The following is a 21975-nucleotide window of genomic DNA, read 5'->3' as shown; positions in this document are numbered from 1 at the left end:
ATGAGCCTCTCACCGTGAAACACGTGCTCCTTGACTGTTGGGATCTGCATGACGTTAGACACAGACATTACACGGCGGTTTCTCTGAAGACTTTGTTTCGTGATGTCCCTCCGTGGACACTGATGGACTTCTTGAAAGAAGTGAACATTTTAAATCAGATTTTTAAAGGTTTTAAACTATGGAAGGTTTTTAAACTTTGAGTGGAAAGCTTAAAGCGGTGACTAGTTCTTATTGGATTTTTTTTTTTACCCTTGACTTGTAGTAGGTATTAACGTGGCGATAGCCTTGAGATGGCCTCAGTGGTCGGCGAGGCTCTAAGCACCATAATTTGATTTGATTTGACTGACAATAAAACATATTTCTTTTGACAATTCCATCCACAGCTGACCTTACTGCTCTCAGTCTTTCTGACTCGGATGAAAAAAGCTATAACTAATCTCATCTTAAAAACATGCTGATCTTTCTGTACTCTTCAGACCTTCGGTAGTCGGACCATCCGAATTTCATAAACTGTTTATAAAATGGCAAGCATGGTATGTTAAGAGGGTGGCGGGACATAATGTCCCTACAAAATTGATTTTGTTTTGTTACAGGCTGAGGCGGCTATCACAATCATACAGATACCTTCACGATGAAGGGATCGGTTGATGGAATGATTTGTACTACTTCTAAGGGAGAAGGTTCAGATCTCGACTGTTCTGCGTTGTCAGTTCTGTGTGACAAAGTGAGATTCTACTAAGTTATTATGGTCGTGGATAAGTGGCTCAATGACAAAATGACCGCGAAATTGAAGAACTTGAGAGAGCTCTTGCCGAATTCAGTTCATATTATTCCGGTATTTCAAAACATTTTCCTCATGTAGTTCCGGGCTATTTTGAAACCAGTTTTAGTAGCGACATACAGTTCTATTTATAGCTCAGTGATCTTGACCCCTTGTGGATCTTGGCTGAAGCTCGATACTACTACTACTACTTATTATTATTACTTATTATTATTATTATTGTTGTTGTTGTTTCTGCTGCTGTTGCTGTTGCTGTTGTCATTATCATTATTATTGTTTCTTGATGGAGTGTTTTGCTAAGCAGAAACAGACGGGTTTTGTTTGTATACTTATTTTTTTCGCCCAAATCACAAATCCTCGACATGAAGAAAATGCATCACTAAAACCATGCAAAGACACATATTATTCGGTAAAACCACTGATGTTTTAGTATCTAAGATTCCAATACCTATTTCAGTCAACAGTTTATTGTTTTTCAAGACATGCTTGAGAAAAATAACATGTAGCGTACAATCCATCTTTTTCATTTATTAATTGAGCGTAACGTACTGATTCATAATAGTAACTTGAACAACGACATCAAAAACCGAAACGACGTTGTGTAACTGGGGTGTGTAACCTTCAAGAGAGTCTGTTGGCCTTATTTCCCTTTTCTGTTCTTTCATCAATGAAACTCTAACAAACCGCTCCGCAAAATGGCAGCGAAATTGAAGAAGAGGGCACTTGCTGAATTTAGCCATGTTATTCAGGTATTTCATAACAATTTTCTCATATAGTTTGACACTTCTGAAGCCAGTTTTAGCAGCGCTATACAATACAATACTACATGAAAGGTCATATTCTGACGCCAGAATCTCTCTCTCTCTCTCTCTCTCTCTCTCTCTCTCTCTCTCTCTAGTCTCAGGCCATAAACGTCAGTGGATGCTCGATCCTAGGATAAACCCACTGGGTACTTTTTGCGCGTGATTTTACAGACTTACGGCACAAGAGGAACATTTTTAACTCATATAGTGTACAAAGTCTCAGTCTTCCTCTGCCTGTCTGTCTCTCACGCACACACACAAACTCTCTAGTCTCACACAGGCACTCACACCTGCACACACACACATGCATGCACGCACGCACACACACAAACACACACACACACACGCACGCACGCACGCACGCACGCACGCACGCACACATTTATTTGGATCAGTTGCAGTTGTAAAAAGACAGCATCTTGCGGTGTGTGTATTGTAAAGGACCATCTGAGAGCTGGTAAAGCGGATTTTCTCAGCCAAGCAGAAGGCTGGAAGTCTGAGAGAGACATAAACTCTTTCCAAGTAATTGCAGAAGTGTTAGGACAGTTCCTGAGTGGACAGCATCTCTTCAAACATCTGGTTTTACTTTTGTATGATTTTAATAAATATAGGACAGCAAGAGTAAATTATACACAGTTGATGTATGTATTTATATGTGTGTGTATGAATGGACAATATCCGCACTTCTTCCACTGTTCTTTTGACAGGTTCTTTGACTGGTCTTCTCCATGTCTCTTGACAGGTGAAGAAATGTAGAGTATATATTGCAATGCGATTTAAACAAATTTACAAATTTTCTGTCTTTGGAATGAAACTGAATGGAAGGAGTACAGGGGAAGAAATCTGCCTATGTATAATGTTTACGATCCCAACGCTGGCTGTCCTAAAACCCCTCTTGGCAGAGAGAGTGGGGATGTAACTTGGGCAAGACACACTGCTCTGTAATCAAAATTCTAGCCCAGACAGTTAGGACAACAGTTGCCTCCTCCTGCTGTTCTGATGGTCATAGTCGGACACGACTGACTATCATACACATCATGTATGTAACTTCAGGAAGAACCCAGGCCGATCAAGCGACTGCGACTGGTGCAGAAGCCGGCGCAACCGGAAGTCCACCTGAAGCTCCAGAGCACCAACAACACCTCCCAGGAGATCCTGCAGGCGCTCGTCACTCTGGAGCAGAGCTTCCCCATCGAACAGGCTGTGGCTGAAAGGATCTTTCCGGAACTGATGGAACAGTACAACGGGAGCCGAGACGCTCTGGTGCGCAGCAAGATTCTGAATGTGTTCACCAGGCTGGCAAGCGTGCCTGGGTTCAATCCTCAGGTGATCTCGGATCAGTTGCTGCCTATGTTGCAGACAGAAGGTAATGGGTGTGTGTGTGTGTGTGTGTGGGGGGGGGGGGGTTGTTGTGGGTGTGTGGGGGGGGTTGTGTGTTGGTGTGCGTGTGTTGTGTGTGTGTGTGTGTGCATGTGTGTGCGTGTGTTTTAATGTGTGTAAATGAGCATGTGTGTGCATGTATTTGTGCATGCAAATTTACATGCACATAATATACATGTATGTGTGGGCTTGTATAGTTGTGTGTGAAAGTGGATGACTGGATCTATAAAATATGTGGCACTGGTATTTGCATAATTGACCACACATGTACACATATAATGATATATGCATGCACGCACACACACACACTTTCATACACATGTTTACATGCACTTAGTATTTTTAGTGTCTGTGAGTGCTCACACACACACACACACACACACACACACACACACACTTCACTGTACGGATATGCTTGAAAGCACAGATCATTGATTTAAAAAAAAAAAAAAAAAAAAAGATTAAAAAAAAAAAAAAAGAACACCCAAACATAAAACTTCAAAATCCCTGTAAAAATGTGTACATCGTTTTAACCTGTAGGTGAATGGTTGTTGATGTTTTTCGCCTTGCCTGTGATGTGGTGTGGTGTGGTGTGGCGTCGTCTGCAGAGTCCCACAAAGTGACCAGCAATATACTGTCAGTGTTGATCACCATCGGATGCTGTCTGCCCAACAGTCTGTCTTTTCACCATCAGTTGGTCACCGCTGCCCGTCAGGTGAACAGTTTGTATTTAAAATTTATTTATTTATTTTTTTTATTATGTTTGCATTTTTTCATTAACATTATTGATAACAATGGATCAGTACATAAGAGGAATATATATATATATATCCAAACAACTCAACAAACAAGCAAATCGGGATCTTCTTAATATTGAGACATTTGTTATTCATGAGTCTTTAAGATAAACTTGGAATAGAGTATTGGCATGAAAATATTTGTGAAGAGTTCATACACAACAGAATGAAATTTAAAAATAAAAAAAGCCATAAATCTCTCTCACACACACACACATGCACGCACGCACACAACAACAAAATAACAAACAAACAAAAAACAAACAAAAAAAAACACAAAAAAAACTTGCACATATACTCACACACTTGTAACTACACACACACACACACACACACACACACACACACACTTGCTCCCTCCACCTCCCAGCATCAGAGTAGAGAGACGACCGCCAATAACATTGCCAAATAACGTGGCGTGTCGCAGCTGCTGTCCAGCCCCAGTCATTTCGTGAGAGCCCGCTGCCTGGAGCTGATTGGAGAGCTGTGGACCAGTGACGAGAAGGTGAAGGACACGTCATCCACAGACAGCGCCCTCTGTCTGCTGGGCCAGTACACGGCCGACGATGACCCGCGTGTCAGGACTGCCGCCTTCACAGCCATGGTAAAGCGGGCTGTGTTGGGTTGGGTTGGGTTGGGTTGGGTTGGGTTGGGTTGGGTTGTGTAGGGTTGGGTTGGGTTGGGTTGCTCTGCATTGTGTTGTGTTGGTTTGTGCTGTGCTGGTTTGGGTTGTTTTGTATTTGTATTTGTATTTCTTTTTTTTCATCACAACAAATTTCTCTTGTGTGAAATTCGGGCTGCTCTCTCCCCAGGGAGAGCGTGTCGCTACACTACAGCGCCACCCATTTTTTTTGTATTTTTTTTTTCCTGTGTGCACCTATCGAAGTGGATTTTTCTACAGAACTTTGCCAGGAACAACCCTTTTGTTGCCATGGGTTCTTTTACGTGCGCTAAGTGCATGCTGCGACCTCGGTTTATCGTCTCATCCGAATGACTAGCGTCCAGACCACCACTCAAGGTCTAGTAGAGGGGGAGAGAGTATCGGCGGCTGAGCCGTGGTTCGAACCAGCGCGCTAATGATTCTCTCGCCTCCTAGGCGAATGCGTTACGTCTAGGCCATCACTCCACTGGTAGGTTGGTGGTTGTCCTGGGTTGGGTTGTCAAGTGTTGGGTTTGGTTGTCCTGGGTTGGGTAATGCTTTGCTGGGTTGGGTCGGGTTGGGTTGTATTGTATTGGGTGGTGTGGTGTTGTGTTGGGTTAGGTTGGGATGTGTTGGGTTGAGCTGGGTTGGGTTGTTCCTGTGTTGGACTGGGTTTACTGTGAGCTCTTCTCTGCTGTGCTAAAAGGAGGACTAGAAATAGTGAAAAGCGCATGTTTCAGTCTCAGTTTCAGTTTCAGTAGCTCAAGGAGGCGTCACTGCGTTCGGACAAATCCATATACGCTACACCACTTCTGCCAAGCAGATGCCTGACCAGCAGCGGAAACCAACGCGCTTAGTCAGGCCTTGAGAAAAAAATAAAAACAAAAATAAAACAAAAATAAAATAAAATGATAATAATAGTAATAGATAAATACATAAAAAAAGAACTACTATTACTAATAATGATATGTATAAGGTGCAAAAACTTGATGAAGTCAACTAGAGGCGTACAAAAAAACAAAACAAAACAAACAAAAAAAACAACTAAATAACTAACTAACTAGATAATAATAATAAAAAAAGAAAAAGAAAAAAAAGAAATAGATAAATAGAAAAGTGCATGGCTTGCCTTTACTTCATCTTGGCCCAGAAACCGAGAAATTTGAATAAGAAGGGTAAGGTCTGCCTTTGTTATGTGTGCAACAATGCATTTTTGATCAGAATGTTCGATGGGCGCAATAGCCGAGTGGTTAAAGCGTTGGACTTTCAATCGGAGGGTCCCGGGTTGGAATCTTGGTGACGGCGCCTGGTGGGTAAAGGGTGGAGATTTTTCCGATCTCCCAGGTCAACATGTGTGCAGACCTGCTAGTGCCTGAACCCCCTTCGTGTGTATACGGCAAGCAGAAGATCAAATACGCACGCTAAAGATCCTGTAAATCCATGTCAGCGTTCAGTGGGTTATGGAAACAAGAACATACCCAGCATGCACACTCCAAAAAAACGGAGTATGGCTGCCTACATGGCGGGATAAAAACGGTCACACACGTAAAAGCCCACTCGTGTGCATACGAGTGAACGTGGGAGTTGCAGCCCACAAACGCAGAAGAAGAAGAAGAAGAAGATGAGCAGAATGTTCAGCATTGGGATGATCCTCTGAAAGTCATCCTGGTCCCTCTGCCAGAGTGTACCTTTGACACCCCCCCCCTACCTCCCCACCCCCAAGATTTTTAACATCAGAAGCCCAGTAATAGTGTTGTATTGAAATTATTTTTGACTCACTTGTGTACACTCTCCCTCATTTCAATCGTTTAAAACTGGTCTGAAAACACATCTTTTTGGAAACACCTATCCATAGACCTACCATACCTTTTCAGTTATAAGCCATGCAAACTCTTTCTCTCTCTTTTATCTATTAGTTTGTATATATACTTATTTATTTATTTATCTCTATCTATCTGTCTATCTGATGATAATGATGTTATTTTTTTGAGTGTTATTTGTTGGCTGTTGTTTATTGATATAATCTTTGTGATATTAGGTGCGTTAGTTTTTGACTCACTTGTGTAAACAAAGTGAGTCTATGTTTTAACCCGGTGTTCGGTTGTGTGTGTGTGTGTGTGTGTGTGTGTGTGTCTGTGGTAAACGTTAACATTGACATTTTCTCTGCAAATACTTTGTCAGTTGACACCAAATTAGGCATACAAATAGGAAAAATTCAGTTCTTTCCAGTCATCTTGTTTAAAGCAATATTGCACCTCTGGGATGGGCACAAAAAATAAATTAAAACATACTCACTTTGTTTACACAAGTGAGTCAAAAATGAAGCCTAATTATATGCAAACTGCATTTACTGTTGTATTTATATTTTTTGTATTCTCTAAACTTGGCACTTTGATCTGATATTCTGACCCAACGACAAGAGCAGTCATTATTATCATTTTTTGTTCAAACAGGAACTTCGTTTGCTAAGCATGGAAGTTTTATTTATTTTAGCAAACGTTTTGGTGCAGATAGTAAAAAAGGGAAATTACTCTGTAATTAATGCTAGGGGACTTAATTCGCTTTAAACTGGTCTTTCTCATCTTAAACATTACATTTTGAAATTATACGCAATACATAAAAAGCTTGGATTTTTTTTTCAGTGTATCACAAGTGAGTCTTGAAGGCCTTGCCTCTCTTGTTGTTGTTGGTGTTGTCAAAACAAATTTCTAGAGTGAAATTCAGGCTGTTTCAGGCTGGGGATAGCGCTTTCCACAGTGGAACAGCACCCCTTTTTTTTCTGCCTACAAATGTATTTATTTCCTGTCAAAGTGGATTTTCCTTCAGAATTTTGTCATAGACAACCCTTTAGTTGTTGTGGGTTTTTTTTTTTCCGTGCACTAAGTGCATGGTACACACGGGAACCTGGTGTATTGTCTCTCATCTGAATGACCAACGTCCAGACCACCATTCAAGGTCTAGTGGAGGGGAAGAAAATACTGGCAAGTTTGAGAATTGATCCCAATACTCTTGAATCAATTCTCTCGCTGCCTACTACTCCGCAGTCAACTTTTCTGATGGCAATAAATAAAAGAAGAGACATGCGTTTTCAATGTTTACAGTTACGCCTGTACGAGCGAGGCCGGTCGTTGAGTCAGAGCGTGTACGGTCAGGCGTGCTCAGGTCTCGGCGACGACAACGAAGACGTTCGTCGGAAAGCCACGAAACTGGTGTGGGTGCTCTGTCGCTTGTACCCTGAGAGGTGAGTGTTCTGCAGATTTCTTTCTTTTTTTTTTGCTGCCCCATCATCTGCACCGTTTCAGTGGCATTACTCCCACGCCGCTCAGTTTAGATTCCCCCATACACGGCCACACCCGGGTTCGTCTGTCGCAGTTCCAGCGTCAGCAGTCCACAGGGAACTATCGATGTTAGGTCGCCAGGAGGCCACACACCAGAGGAGACCCCGCACTGCTGCTGAGTCACTTCGGTGGTGTTCAGTGGCGCCTGTTCTGTTTTAACGTACTTAGGACACCACCTACTGAGCCCCCTACTAACGACAATAATGGCGTAGTCGTGGAGCCAGACTGAGTGAGCATCTCTTCCAGAGTGGAGACCGCCACCACGTCCCTCAAACAGCAGCCCCCCATGAATCTGCCGACACTGATGACATTGACAGGACTCACCCCAAGCACGGAAGTGGAGGGGTATCGAAACTGAGGTCACCATGAGAGCAGGGCATGAAAGGCCTTTGAGATTATTTTGTTTATATTGATGACGATGAAGGAGGAGGAGGACGACGGTGATGATGTCGATGTTGCTATGGAGGTCCATTTTGGTTTGGGACTGTTTGACAAGGCTGTACTCTACGCTTCCTGTCATAATGATATCCTTGAGTTAACCAGGCCCAAGAGATACAGACACTTGCAGTGTTGGTCAGGTAATTAGAGCAGCACACCCAAAGACGCATCCTTGAAGTGGATGACACTCGACTGTGTGGTCTCAGTCTCCAAATTTAAGCCCACAGCACACTCAGCTCTGGGTAGGAGCCGGCCACGGGCCAAAAAACCCACCTCCGCTGGGATTCGAACCCGCGTCCTCCCAGCCGTCAGTCCTCGACACTAACCACTTTGCCACGGCGGCTGGTGTTCTGCAGATTTCTTTGCTTTTGTTGTTGTTGTTGTTGATGTTTTACTGTCTTTTGTCGAGAGAGGTTTTTCTAGGCTACAGGTTACCGTGTTACCCAGACCTACATGCCTTATCAAGTCCTGTACGGAGTAAACCTATGGCGATGTGGGTGTGTGTGATGGGAGAGTAGAGAGAATAGGGGTGGGTAGATGGACGGTGGTGGTGTGGTTCGAAAGGGAGAATGACCCGATTTTACCTTTTCTACCCAGAATTTTATTTTACAATTTTTACCAAATCTGTGGCATGCAGGTTACAATTATGTTTCTTTTTTACATGTGTGTATTTTAAGTGAAAATTGCTGTCATCTCAGCCGTTTGATCATGTGTGTGTCTGTGCGTGTGTGTTAGTGTGAGTGTTGGAGTGTAACAGTTGTAGTATTGATAGTATGTTACTTTGTGAGTTTTATGCATTGTGTTTTTGTAATATTAATTATTCTGTTTTATGTTTCTACTACTTTTTATATGCTTTCTTGTTTCACTTTAGGTACTGGATTGTAAAGTGCTTAGAGCTTGCTTATGCTTGTATTATAGCGCTATATAAAAATAAAATATTATTATTATTATTATTAAAAATATTATTATTATTATTATTATTATTATTAAAATCTGATCTGGAGGCAGATGGGCTCTGCCAGATTTGACTTGCCCAAAACACACTTTAATTACACATACTTAACCGTGACCCACTGGTGCAGACTCCGGCAGGGGTCTGATTCCTGTCCTGTGCAAACTACCACCCGCCTATGCGGAGAAAGCAAAAGTAGCTACAGCCAATAACCTCTCGAAGTAGGTTACCTCCCCTGTGCATCCCTGACTAGCGCCCTCTTTTTCCGGCAGTCATCTTGGATAAAAAAGATCGATTTCTACCATGAAGCGTGCAGAGTCTCAACCTGACACGCCTCCTTTGATCAACTGATTCTGCATGCTCAGATTCATTTTCAACATCACTATCTGTAGCAAAATCATCCGATTCGAATTCCACCTCACTATCAGAGTAATCATTGTTGTACTCTACTTCTGATAAATCATCAAGCATATCAGTTACTTGCTGCATTGTGTACAGTTGTTTTCTCGCACGTTTTGTCCCTGATTTCTGCCCTGACGGGCCAGGTTGAGACTCTGCACGCTTCAAGTGTTTACGCACCGCTCAACCGGTGGCTGGGCATTATGTCATTTTTCTCTGCCACCGGTAAAGCAGTGGTCAGGGCTCAAAGGGTTTAATACCAAATATTTGCAAATTTTGGGCTCAGGAGCTCAGGCAGAAGGGTTAAAATTGCTCAGGAACTCGGGGCTCAAAGGGTTAATGGTGTGTGTGTGTGTGCTGCAGCATGGTGAGCTCTGGAGGTGGTGAAGTGGGGGAGGACCTCCGACTGGTGGACGACGGCTTTGCCAAGATCTGCAACATGATGAACGACCTCTCTGTCAACGTCAGGGTGGAGTCGGCCGCTCTGCTGGTGAGGTTGCTGGTGTGTGTGTGTGTGTGTTTGTGTGGGGGGGAGTGGGGGGTGGGGGTGGGGGGCTACGGGAGGTGTGGGTGATGGGTTGTGTTTGGGTTGATTGGGGGTGTAGCGTGTGTGTGTGTGTGTGTGTGTGTGTGTGTTTTGTGTGTGTGTTTTTGTGTTGTGTGTGTGTGTGTGTGTGTGTGTTGGGGTGTAGTGTGTGTGTGTTGAGGTGTAGTGTGTGTGTGTGTGGTTGTGTGTGTTTGTGTGTGTGTGTGTGTGTGTGTGTGTGCGTAGAGTTTGTGTGTGGGGGTGTAGTGTGTGTGTGTGTGTGTGTGTGTGTGTGTGTGGGGATGTAGTGTGTGTGTGTGGTTGTTTATATATATGTGTGTGTGTGTGTGTGTGTGTGTGTATGCTTATGTGAGTGTGTGCTCATTTGCTCAACACATTTCTTTTAAAGGGGAATAACCGTATACTGATGCCCAGTTTTATGCAGGGTTTAGTCCCATTGCTACTTCTCCTTCACAGTTGATCAGTAGCATTATTGCAGTGTTTAAGGCCAGACACTACAGTAAATTTCATATCAGAGGTGTTTGTTGCCTTAATTTAAAATGTATTACACTTTGAAAGTATATTTACTGGGAAGTTCAAAACTATTCTTTTTTTGGTGTTTGGACCTCCGGTTGCCATGGAAACAGTCCAAGATGGCTGCCAAACAAAAATTTTTAAAAGCCTAAGGCTTTTTTTCAATTGCACTTAGCCAAAATCTGTTTTCTGATCTAATTTAGGAATGTTAATATCTATAAAAGTACGGATAGCTTTTTGATGTAATGACAAATTTATATTTTTGAGAATTTTTTTTTGTCAACGCAGTTATATTGCACCGATTGTTCTAAATAAAATTCAAATAAAACATAACTATACATTTTGTTTCAAAAAAGCAATGCGTACTTTTAAGCACCATACTTTAAAGAAGCACCATGCCAAATTTTAAGGCTCTGTGTTTATTTTTGTGAAAGTGTTAGCCATTTGAAATGTGCGTAGAGTGCGAAAAACAGAAAACCCAGAAAACGGAGAAAGAAGAACAGAAACTTACTGGCTGAGTGTTGTTTAGCACAAGTGGTAAAAGAGTACAACTTACTCACCCAGCATGTCAATCCACAGCACAGCAACCACCAGGTAAGAGAAGAAGTTGAAATTGAAGTGTTTTGTGGCCAATAATAATCCAGTTCACAGCTCACATGATGACAAATTCACAAAGAACGTGAAATGGTTTACACAGATTGGCAGACACATTCCAGTGGTCTGGCTTTCCCATACTCCTGATATGAGAGCAGTTTTGGAGAGCACAGTGGAAGGGGGTACTTACAAGCTAGTGTCCTCCTGCTTGGTAGGCATCTGGATCCCTGGCCTCCTCCTCTCGGTTGTTGAGACGTCGTAGGGTGGCGTACCATACAATGATGTGAATCCTCTCTTTTGCCATGTTCCATCATATGAAACACTGATATTGATGACTGGATTTTCACCTTTATCCAGTGCCCCCTGCAGGTCTTCATCGGTCTCTGCATACGCCTGCTGGATTGTAGCTGCTGTGCGTTCTAAGAGTGTTGACCCTGATTCAATTTCAGCAGCTGAAAAATGCATAATGTTTGTGAGATATTTGTGCTGTGCTCACAACTATATCATTTACATAGTTTACTTTCCTTCCTCAGGTGATGAGTCTAAATATCACACACACACATACACATATACACATACATAAATATATAATATTATTGCAATGAAACACACACACACACACACACACACACACACACACACACACACACTGTGCATAATTTACACACATAACTGATATATATGCATTCACCCATTCATGAACACACACACACACACACACACACACACACACACACACACACCACACACACACACACACAAACAAACACACACACACACACACACACACACACACACACACACACACACATGGATCATAGTCAAGACTGAACAAGCAAAACTTTGCCTGAGTGACTGATTCAGTGGTTGACAGTGTAATGTTTCACTAGTGGTTATCAGTGCAGGGATGTGTGCACACTTGTGTGTATTTGTACTGCACAGTTAAAGATAAAGATTTTTTTAACCATCAAAAAAACCTCACAAACATACCTGTTACTTTCTTGTCATGGGCCTGGAAAGTTTTCAAATGCATGCCTGTGGTATTCCCATGACAGTGCTGAAGGTTTGAAGAGCAGTGTAGCTGCCTCCCAGTTCATGGCTCAGCATGGTCATCCTGTTGTTTACTTCAAAACCTGTATTCTTTTTGTCATTGAATCCAGTTCGTGGGGATGAGAATTCGCACTTTTCATAACCACAACCATCGCAGCACATGGCAAGCTTTGCCGCAAAACCAGCTTTCTCCCTCTCTCGGACACTGACTGACAGTCCCGTTTCTCCGCATTCTGGGCAACTCAGGTCACTCATCAGTCTGGTCAGCTGGAAAACGTGTAGCAAAGTCCAGTTCTGGTCTTCCACCTCACCATTATATGCGACAGGGTTCATGATTTCGATCTTTCTTCTCGACGCACTTTTATCAGAGTCTGATGTCGAAGGTTTCTTCGAAGCCACGCTTTCAGTCGCTGCCGCATCACATTTGGCTCAATTTGCTTTTGCAGCAGCTATCAAGTGCAGTCGTCTCTTTCCTTGCTTATGCCGAGGCATGATGAATCCAGGAGATGTCTTAGCTGGCAAAATAATCAACAATTGACGAGAAAAAACACTTTCATGTCAGCATGTTGTTGTTATTGGACGGCCATTTTGGCTTCTCGACGGAGGGAGCCGAGCGTGCCCGAAGGCTGGCTGAGCCCAGCGGAATGAAATCTGATTGGCTGAAATTTCCACTGGTGTCAGTCTCATCAATGAAACTGCACAGTCATAGTACTCTATGCCCTTATTTGGGAAAACTCGGGAAAGTTCGCGCGATACAGTGTGTGTGGAAAATCGCTCGCAGTGTTTTATAGTCCGTTTCAACAACTAAAAGAACCGGGTCTGTGCATTCACAAGATGACGCTGTTTCTGTTGATATGCGATATGATAGGCTTCGGGAAATGAAAGTATACGTTGCTAAGGTGTAAAATCAACACTTTTGGACGATGTTTGAAAAATTCAGACAAAATCAACATCAGGAAGCAACTTTCATTTGCAAATATAACACCTTTTGCGACCGATTTAGTACAAAATATGAAAATGACTATAAAGATTAGATGTTGAAGAAGCAAATTATGCGAAAAAACGAAAATCATAAAAAATCATGATTTGGTCAAAATTTCACTACCGTGTCTGGCCTTAAGCCATCAGGATCACACACACACACACACAAAAAGTTAAGCTTGATGAAGCCTCTGACATGAACATAGAAAACAAAACCTGGCTTTCCGTTGTTTACGTCAGTAGGATATTGAAGAGCTTGTCAAGCTGTGTCGTAAAGTTCAAGGTGACGGGATCCATCAGATTCCTTTTCAATGTTCATTTTCGTTTTCATTTCTTGCTCATTCATGTTATTGTTTGTCTTTGTTTGTTTATGTGCTTGTTGACTCACTTGTGTAAACAAAGTGAGTCTATGTTTTAACCCGGTGTTCGGTTGTCTCTGTGTGTGTGTGTGTGTGTGTGTCTGTGTGTCCATGGTAAACTTTAACATTGACATTTTCTCTGCAAATACTTTGTCAGTTGACACCAAATTAGGCATAAAAATAGGAAAAATTCAGTTCTTTCCAGTCATCTTGTTTAAAACAATATTGCACCTCTGGGATGGGCACAAAAAAATAAAAAATGAAGCCTAATTATTTGCAAACTGCATTTACTGTTATATTTACATTTTTTGTATTCTCTAAACTTGGCACTTTGATCTGATATTCTGACCCAACAACAAGAGCAGTCATTATTATCATTTTATGTTCAAACAGGAGCCTCTTTTGCTAAGCATGGAAGTTTTATTTACTTTGCACACATTTTTGGTGCAGATAGTAAAAAAAGGGAAATTACTCTGTAATTAATGCTAGGGGGACTTAATTTTCTTTAACTGGTCTTTCTCATCTTAAACATTACATTTTGAAATTATACTCAATACATAAAAAGCTTGGATTTAAAAAAAAAAGTGTATCACAAGTGAGTCTTGATGGCCTTGCCTCTCTTGTTTATTTATGGGATTTATTTGTTTTCAGGGGTCAATGCATCAGGTCAGCGGAGGGTTTCTGGAACAAACGCTTGATAAAAAGCTGATGTCAAACATGAGGGTAAGTATGGGTATGTTTTATCGCTGAGGTGATCGATCAGTGTGTATGTGTGTGTATGTAGGGTGTGTGTGGGTGTGTGTGGGTGTGCAGTGTATGTGTACGTTTTCACATGCATTGCACACCGTAGTCACAGGCCTGCTCACACACAACGTGTGTGCACGCGCACGCACAACTACACACACACACACACACACACACACATGCATGCCTTCTCTCTCTCTCACTTTCTCACTCGTTCTCTCTCTCTTATACAACACACAACACCTGCACACACCCTCCTCCCCCCCCCAACCCAACCCTTCCCCCCACACATTCCCACATCCCCCTCTACCTCCACACACACACAAATACACACCCCAAATCCCCCCCCACACACACACACAAACACACACACACATACACCTAACCGTCCCCCCCACAAACACAAACACACACACATACTCACCCCCCCACACACACACACACACACTCAAACACACACACACACACATACACCTAACCCCCCACCCCCCACCTCACACACACATACACAAACACACACATACATAACACACACACACCTAATCCCTCACACCCACCCACTCACAAACACACATGCACACACACACACACCCAACCCCCCCAACCCTCCACCTCCTCCCACTCCCCCTTCCCCCACACACACACCTCCACCCCAATACGCACATACACACAGATAAAAACAAACCTCAGTGTAATTTTCCCCCCTGCTCTCTGGGGGTTTTCAGCGGAAAGTGAGTGCTCACGAGCGAGCCAAGGAGCACTTTGAGTCCGGGGAGTGGGCCACAGGTGCACGGTGGGCCGACGACAAGCCGCGGGAAAACATGGACGCGGACAGCGTCAGTCTGATGAACATCGGGGCCTGCGGGGCCTTCGTCCATGGGCTGGAGGATGAGTTTCTGGGTGAGTCGGGGGGGGAGGGGGGGGGGGGGGGGAGGACCTCTACAAGTGGAATGGGGTTTTTGTTTGTTTTGTGTATTTATGTTTTGGTGTCATATACTGTACCGTGTCAAACTGATGCAAACTAGGCCTATCGGTTTGCTCTGCTTGGCCAAATTTCACGCGGCTAACAGTGAAAAGACGAGCCGTCTTGCTCGGTCCGCTCTTAGCCAATCAAACGCCTCTAAAAAAGCTATAAGCGCTGAACCATTCCTTTGGCCAAGGCTCTCCACACCATCTTGTCAGGTTTACGCTCTGTCTCGTCTTACGCTTTTTTTTTTGGCTATTAAGCGTATTCATTTGGCCTTATTTTGCTGCATGCTGCTTGTGTTTATTGTATTCTTACATTCTGTGTACTTGATTCGACTCGGCCCCCTCGATTCGTTCCTTTTTCTCTCAGTCGATCCTGTCTTTCTTATGTATTGCTGACGTTAAGGCATGGATGAATCCGACCAAACAACAGTTAAATGATTGTAAAACTGAAGCTATTATTAATTCTTGAAGCAGACTGTGTGTAAACAACTCCTTGCCTTCCTCTCATAAAATTTGGAGATTCGGATGTAGACTTTGTATCTTCTGTGAAAAAAATCCGGGTGTGACGTTTGATTGAAGCCTCACAACGAAGAAACACGTTAACAATCTCTGCAAGGCTGCATACTTTCAAAATTTGAAAGATCAGTTCCACCCGACATCTCCTTACTGCTCAAGCAACACAAACTCTGGTGTGCTCTCTTGTCTTGTCCAGACTTGGTTGTTGTAACTCACTCCTCATTGTTTGTCCTAAATACTTTATACAAAAAAAAAACCCTCCAGAAAGCTCAAAATGCAGCAGCAAGATTAACTCACTCAGTACGGCCAGTCCTCTCTTCTCCTCTACACAGACCCCTCGGATGTCCAGTGGGTGTCTGAATGACCCAACCTTTAGCTTCCGTCGTCAGAATTGTGGTGTTCTTTGTCAATATTCACGTCTTCAGTATAAGAGCCTTCCGCTTGCAATATTTTGATGATGGTAATTGGATAATCTTTAGAACCAAAAAGACTGACAGTATCACTCAATCTTCTGCATGCTCTTCACTGGTTCACCAATTTCTGCCCCGCATTCAGTACAAAGCTGCAATCCTCACCTTTAACTCCATTTTGGGGTGCTGCTCCTCTGTACCAGAGAGAATTGATTCTTCTTCTTCTTCTTCTTCTTCTGCGTTCGTGGGCTGCAACTCCCACGTTCACTCGTATGTACACGAGTGGGCTTTTACGTGTATGACCGTTTTTACCCCGCCATGTAGGCAGCCATACTCCGTTTTCGGGCGTGTGCATGCTAGGTATGTTCTTGTTCCCATAACCCACCGAACGCTGACGTGGATTTACAGGATCTTTAACGTGTGTATTTGATCTTCTGCTTGCATATACACCCGAAGGGGGTTCAGGCACTAGCAGGTCTGCACATATGTTGACCTGGGAGATCATAAAAATCTCCACCCTGTACCCACCAGGCGCCGTCACCGTAATTCGAACCCGGGACCCTCAGATTGACAGTGTAACCACTCGGCTGTTGCGCCTGTCTTCCAGTCAAATTTTAATTCAAACAGTATCTTTATTTGGGTATGTCACAGCACACCACTGTCCTGTCCTGACATACGAAAAAAAAAACCCCACCCCAAAACCAAAAAACCCCCACAAAAAAACAATGTATGTTACACAGATGAAATGAGTTTTGTTTAGACTACCTAGAACAACCAGAATTGTCTTGGCAAGTCCTGTTCATTGTGAGACATGCCCATATCATTTCAGTTCTTTGTGTGAGCACAGTTACAAAAATATGATGATAACCATCATCCTTTTTTTTTTTCCCTTTGCAGTGAAGGTTATATTTGTCAAGAAAAGAAAATCATGTAAGCAAATTCCGCATTATGGTGATCAAAGTCTCAAAAATACGTAATTGAAATCTAAAAAAAAAATCAGTTTCCATCAAAAACTAGTGAAGCAGTAGACGGTTGAAACTACTTCAAGGAGTACACATAACACTGACAGTCGCTTCATAAAAGCTATATTATTCATTAATTGTATGGGATTTTTAGATTTTGCATACCCCCCTTCCCAAAACACACACACACACACACACACACACACACACACACACACACACACACACCCCTTCCCAAAACACACACACACACACACACACACACCCCTTCCCAAAACACACACACACACACACCCCTTCCCAAAACACACACACACACACACACCCCTTCCCAAAACACCCTTCCCAAAACACACACACACACACACACACACACACACACACACACACACACACACACACACAGCCTGACACACACACACATACACACACAAAACACACATCATCTTTTTTTGGCTGCGTTTTTACGTAATGATAACCATCGTCTTTTCACCATGCTTTCCCATCCCCCCCTCCAAAAAAAAAACAAACAACGGCACCAGAGGTGCGTAACGCGGCCCTGGACTCGCTGTGCGAGCTGGCGGTGCAGTCCCCGCGCTTCGCCGTGCTGTCGCAGGACTCCATCATCGACATGGTCAACGACGAGATCGAGAGCGTGCGCCTCAACGCCATCCACAGCCTGCACAAGCTGAGCGGTCACCTGACGCTGAGGGACGACCAGCTGGACATTGTGCTGGGGGTTCTGCAGGTGAGGCTGTCTCTGGTTGTGCTGGGGGTTCTGCAGGTGAGGCTGTCTCTGGTTGTGTTGGGTGGTCCTGCAGGTGAGGCTGTCTCTGGTTGTGTTAGGTGTCCTGCAGGTGAGGCTGTCTCGTTGTGTTAGGTGTCGTGCAGGTGAGGCTGTCTCGTTGTGTTAGGTGTCGTGCAGGTGAGGCTGTCTCGTTGTGTTAGGTGTTCTGCAGGTGAGGCTGTCTCGCTTATGTTAGGTGTCCTGCTGGTGAGGCTGTCTCGGTTGTGTTTGGTGTTGTGCAGGTGAGGCTGTTTCGGTTGTGTTAGGTGTGCTGCAGGTGAGGCTGTCTCGTTGTGTTAGGTGTCGTGCAGGTGAGGCTGTCTCGTTGTGTTAGGTGTCGTGCAGGTGAGGCTGTCTCGGTTGTGTTAGGTGTCCTGCAGGTGAGGCTGTCTCATTGTGTTAGGTGTCGTGCAGGTGAGGCTGTCTCGTTGTGTTAGGTGTCCTGCAGGTGAGGCTGTCTCGCTTATGTTAGGTGTCCTACTGGTGAGGCTGTCTCTGTGTTAGGTGTCCTGCTGGTGAGGCTGTCTCGCTTATGTTAGGTGTCCTACTGGTGAGGCTGTCTCTGTGTTAGGTGTCCTGCTGGTGAGGCTGTCTCGCTTATGTTAGGTGTCCTACTGGTGAGGCTGTCTCTGTGTTAGGTGTCCTGCTGGTGAGGCTGTCTCGCTTATGTTAGGTGTCCTACTGGTGAGGCTGTCTCTGTGTTAGGTGTCCTGCTGGTGAGGCTGTCTCTGTGTTAGGTGTCCTGCTGGTGAGGCTGTCTCTGTGTTAGGTGTCCTGCTGGTGAGGCTGTCTCTGTGTTAGGTGTCCTGCTGGTGAGGCTGTCTCGCTTATGTTAGGTGTCCTACTGGTGAGGCTGTCTCTGTGTTAGGTGTCCTGCTGGTGAGGCTGTCTCTGTGTTAGGTGTCCTGCTGGTGAGGCTGTCTCTGTGTTAGGTGTCCTACTGGTGAGGCTGTCTCGTTGTGTTAGGTGTTCTGCAGGTGAGGCTGTCTCGCTTATGTTAGGTGTTCTGCTGGTGAGGCTGTCTTGTGAGGCTGCTCGTTGTGTTAGGTGTCCTGCAGGTGAGGCTGTCTCGTTGTGTTAGGTGTCGTGCAGGTGAGGCTGTCTCGTTGTGTTAGGTGGTCCTGCAGGTGAGGCTGTCTCGTTGTGTTAGGTGTCGTGCAGGTGAGGCTGTCTCGGTTGTGTTAGGTGTCCTGCAGGTGAGGCTGTCTCTGGTTGTGTTAGGTGTCCTGCAGGTGAGGCTGTCTCAGTTGTGTTAGGTGTCATGCAGGTGAGGCTGTCTCGTTGTGTTAGGTGTCCTGCATGTGAGGCTGTCTCGGTTGTGTTAGATGTCGTGCAGGTGAGGCTGTCTCGGTTGTGTTAGGTGTCGTGCAGGTGAGGCTGTCTCGTTGTGTTAGGTGTCCTGCAGGTGAGGCTGTCTCGTTGTGTTAGGTGTCCTGCAGGTGAGGCTGTCTCGTTGTGTTAGGTGTCCTGCAGGTGAGGCTGTCTCGGTTGTGTTAGGTGTCCTGCAGGTGAGGCTGTCTCGTTGTGTTAGGTGTCCTGCAGGTGAGGCTGTCTCGTTGTGTTAGGTGTCCTGCAGGTGAGGCTGTCTCGGTTGTGTTAGGTGGTCCTGCAGGTGAGGCTGTCTCGTTTGTTAGGTGTCGTGCAGATGAGGCTGTCTTGTTGTGTTAGGTGGTCCTGCGGGTGAGGCTGTCTCGTTGTGTTAGGTGGTCCTGCAGGTGAGGCTGTCTCGTTGTGTTAGGTGGTCCTGCAGGTGAGGCTGTCTCATTGTGTTAGGTGTCCTGCAGGTGAGGCTGTCTCGGTTGTGTTAGGTGGTCCTGCAGGTGAGGCTGTCTCGTTTGTTAGGTGTCGTGCAGATGAGGCTGTCTTGTTGTGTTAGGTGGTCCTGCGGGTGAGGCTGTCTCGTTGTGTTAGGTGGTCCTGCAGGTGAGGCTGTCTCGTTGTGTTAGGTGATCTGCAGGTGAGGCTGTCTCGTTGTGTTAGGTGTCCTGCAGGTGAGGCTGTCTCATTGTGCTAGGTGTCCTGCAGGTGAGGCTGTCTCATTGTGCTAGGTGTCCTGCAGGTGAGGCTGTCTCATTGTGCTAGGTGTCCTGCAGGTGAGGCTGTCTTGTATTAGGTGTCCTTGCAGGTGAGGCTGTCTCGGTTGTGTTAGGCGTCCTGCAGGTGAGGCTGTCTCGGTTGTGTTAGGTGTCCTGCAGGTGAGGCTGTCTCATTGTGTTAGGTGTCCTGCAGGTGAGGCTGTCTCATTGTGTTAGGTGTCCTGCAGGTGAGGCTGTCTCATTGTGCTAGGTGTCCTGCAGGTGAGGCTGTCTTGTTGTATTAGGTGTCCTTGCAGGTGAGGCTGTCTCGGTTGTGTTAGGTGTCCTGCAGGTGAGGCTGTCTCATTGTGTTAGGTGTCCTGCAGGTGAGGCTGTCTCATTGTGCTAGGTGTCCTGCAGGTGAGGCTGTCTCATTGTATTAGTTGTCCTTGCAGGTGAGGCTGTCTCGGTTGTGCTAGGTGTCCTGCAGGTGAGGCTGTCTCATTGTGTTAGGTGTCCTGCAGGTGAGGCTGTCTCGGTTGTGCTAGGTGTCCTGCAGGTGAGGCTGTCTCATTGTGTTAGGTGTCCTGCAGGTGAGGCTGTCTCATTGTGTTAGGTGTCCTGCAGGTGAGGCTGTCTCTGGTTGTGTTAGGTGTGCTGCAGGTGAGGCTGTCTCGTGTTAGGTGATCTGCAGGTGAGGCTGTCTCGTTGTGTTAGGTGGTCCTGCAGGTGAGGCTGTCTCGTTGTGTTAGGTGGTCCTGCAGGTGAGTCTTTCTTGGTTGTGTTAGGTGTGCTGCAGGTGAGGCTGTCTCGTTGTGTTAGGTGTCCTGCAGGTGAGGCTGTCTCGTTGTGTTAGGTGTCCTGCAGGTGAGGCTGTCTCGTTGTGTTAGGTGTCGTGCAGGTGAGGCTGTCTCGTTGTGTTAGGTGTCCTGCAGGTGAGGCTGTTTTGGTTGTGTTTGGTGTCATGCAGGTGAGGTTTGGTCTTTCTGCTCCAGGTACCGTTAACTCACTCAGTACGGCCAGTCCTGTCTTCTCCTCTACACAAACCCCTCGGATGTCCAGTGGGTGTCTGAATGACCCAACCTTTAGCTTCTTTTGTAAGAATTGTTTTATTCTTTGTCAACATTCACCTCATCAGTATAAGAGCCTTCCTCTTGCAATATTTTGATGATGGTAATTGGGGTGAAACGCTGTTAACGTTGTCTCTTTCGCCGTTTGTATGGAGAGAGTTAAACTCGTTCCATGACAATGGAGGATCATCCATGATCTTGTTTGAAACAGACAGGAGTTCGTATAGGATTTTCTTGTCCTTTTGATCTATAACTGAGATGTATTGTGACATATTGTGACATGTTCCGAATGAAATATTGTTTAACCTGTTCGACCCTAGGGGGTTTACAGCCTTGGTAGGTTCCTTTTTCAATACTGACGTGGAAAAAACGAAGAAAATATGCCAAAAACTGACTGGTTTTTTTTCCTCCAGATTGACAGATGGGGACAGAGCTGGAAATACTGTAGAATTTTGTTGCCATTGCTTGTAGTTTATGCATATGTAGGATTTTATACGCCATTTTAATGAATCACATTTTTATGCCAAAGCAGTGTTCCGGCGCAGGGCTTGAATGAGTTAAACCAAGCAGACAAGATTGTGCATGCCTCAGTGACTGTTATTATTCAGTAAAGCATGACATTAACCGCTGCATAGTGGAGTGGAGTGATGGCCTAGAGGTAACGCGTCCGCCTAGGAAGCGAGAGAATCCGAGGGCGCTGGTTCAAATCACGGCTCAGCCGCCGATATTTTCTCCCCCTCCATTAGACCTTGAGTGGTGGTCTGGACGCTAGTCATTCGGATGAGATGATAAACCGAGGTCCCGTGTGCAGCATGCACTTAGCGCACGTAAAAGAACCCACGGCAACAAAAGGGTTGTTCCTGGCAAAATTCTGTAGAAAAATCCACTTCGACAGGAAAAACAAATAAAACTGCACGCAGGAAAAAATAC

General features: G+C 44.8%; 1 protein-coding gene across 1 annotated transcript in view; it reads left to right on the top strand.

Annotated features, from left to right (window-relative positions):
* The first annotated feature begins 1438 nt into the window (after positions 1-1438).
* The window catches only part of LOC143289001 (integrator complex subunit 4-like), a 41192-nt gene continuing 20655 nt past the window's right edge, over positions 1439-21975 (top strand). The window contains exons 1-9 of the mRNA XM_076597747.1: positions 1439-1530; positions 2638-2950; positions 3573-3679; positions 4189-4365; positions 7503-7642; positions 9892-10018; positions 14224-14295; positions 15042-15216; positions 17716-17921. Coding sequence (XP_076453862.1) covers positions 1477-1530; positions 2638-2950; positions 3573-3679; positions 4189-4365; positions 7503-7642; positions 9892-10018; positions 14224-14295; positions 15042-15216; positions 17716-17921 — 1371 coding nt within the window. The 5' untranslated portion in view covers positions 1439-1476. The remainder of the gene's footprint in view (positions 1531-2637; positions 2951-3572; positions 3680-4188; positions 4366-7502; positions 7643-9891; positions 10019-14223; positions 14296-15041; positions 15217-17715; positions 17922-21975) is intronic.

Source organism: Babylonia areolata, chromosome 13 (assembly GCF_041734735.1).
Source record: "Babylonia areolata isolate BAREFJ2019XMU chromosome 13, ASM4173473v1, whole genome shotgun sequence".
In the NCBI taxonomy this organism is placed as follows: domain Eukaryota; kingdom Metazoa; phylum Mollusca; class Gastropoda; order Neogastropoda; family Buccinidae; genus Babylonia; species Babylonia areolata.
This window is presented reverse-complemented; position numbering and strand designations above follow the sequence as displayed.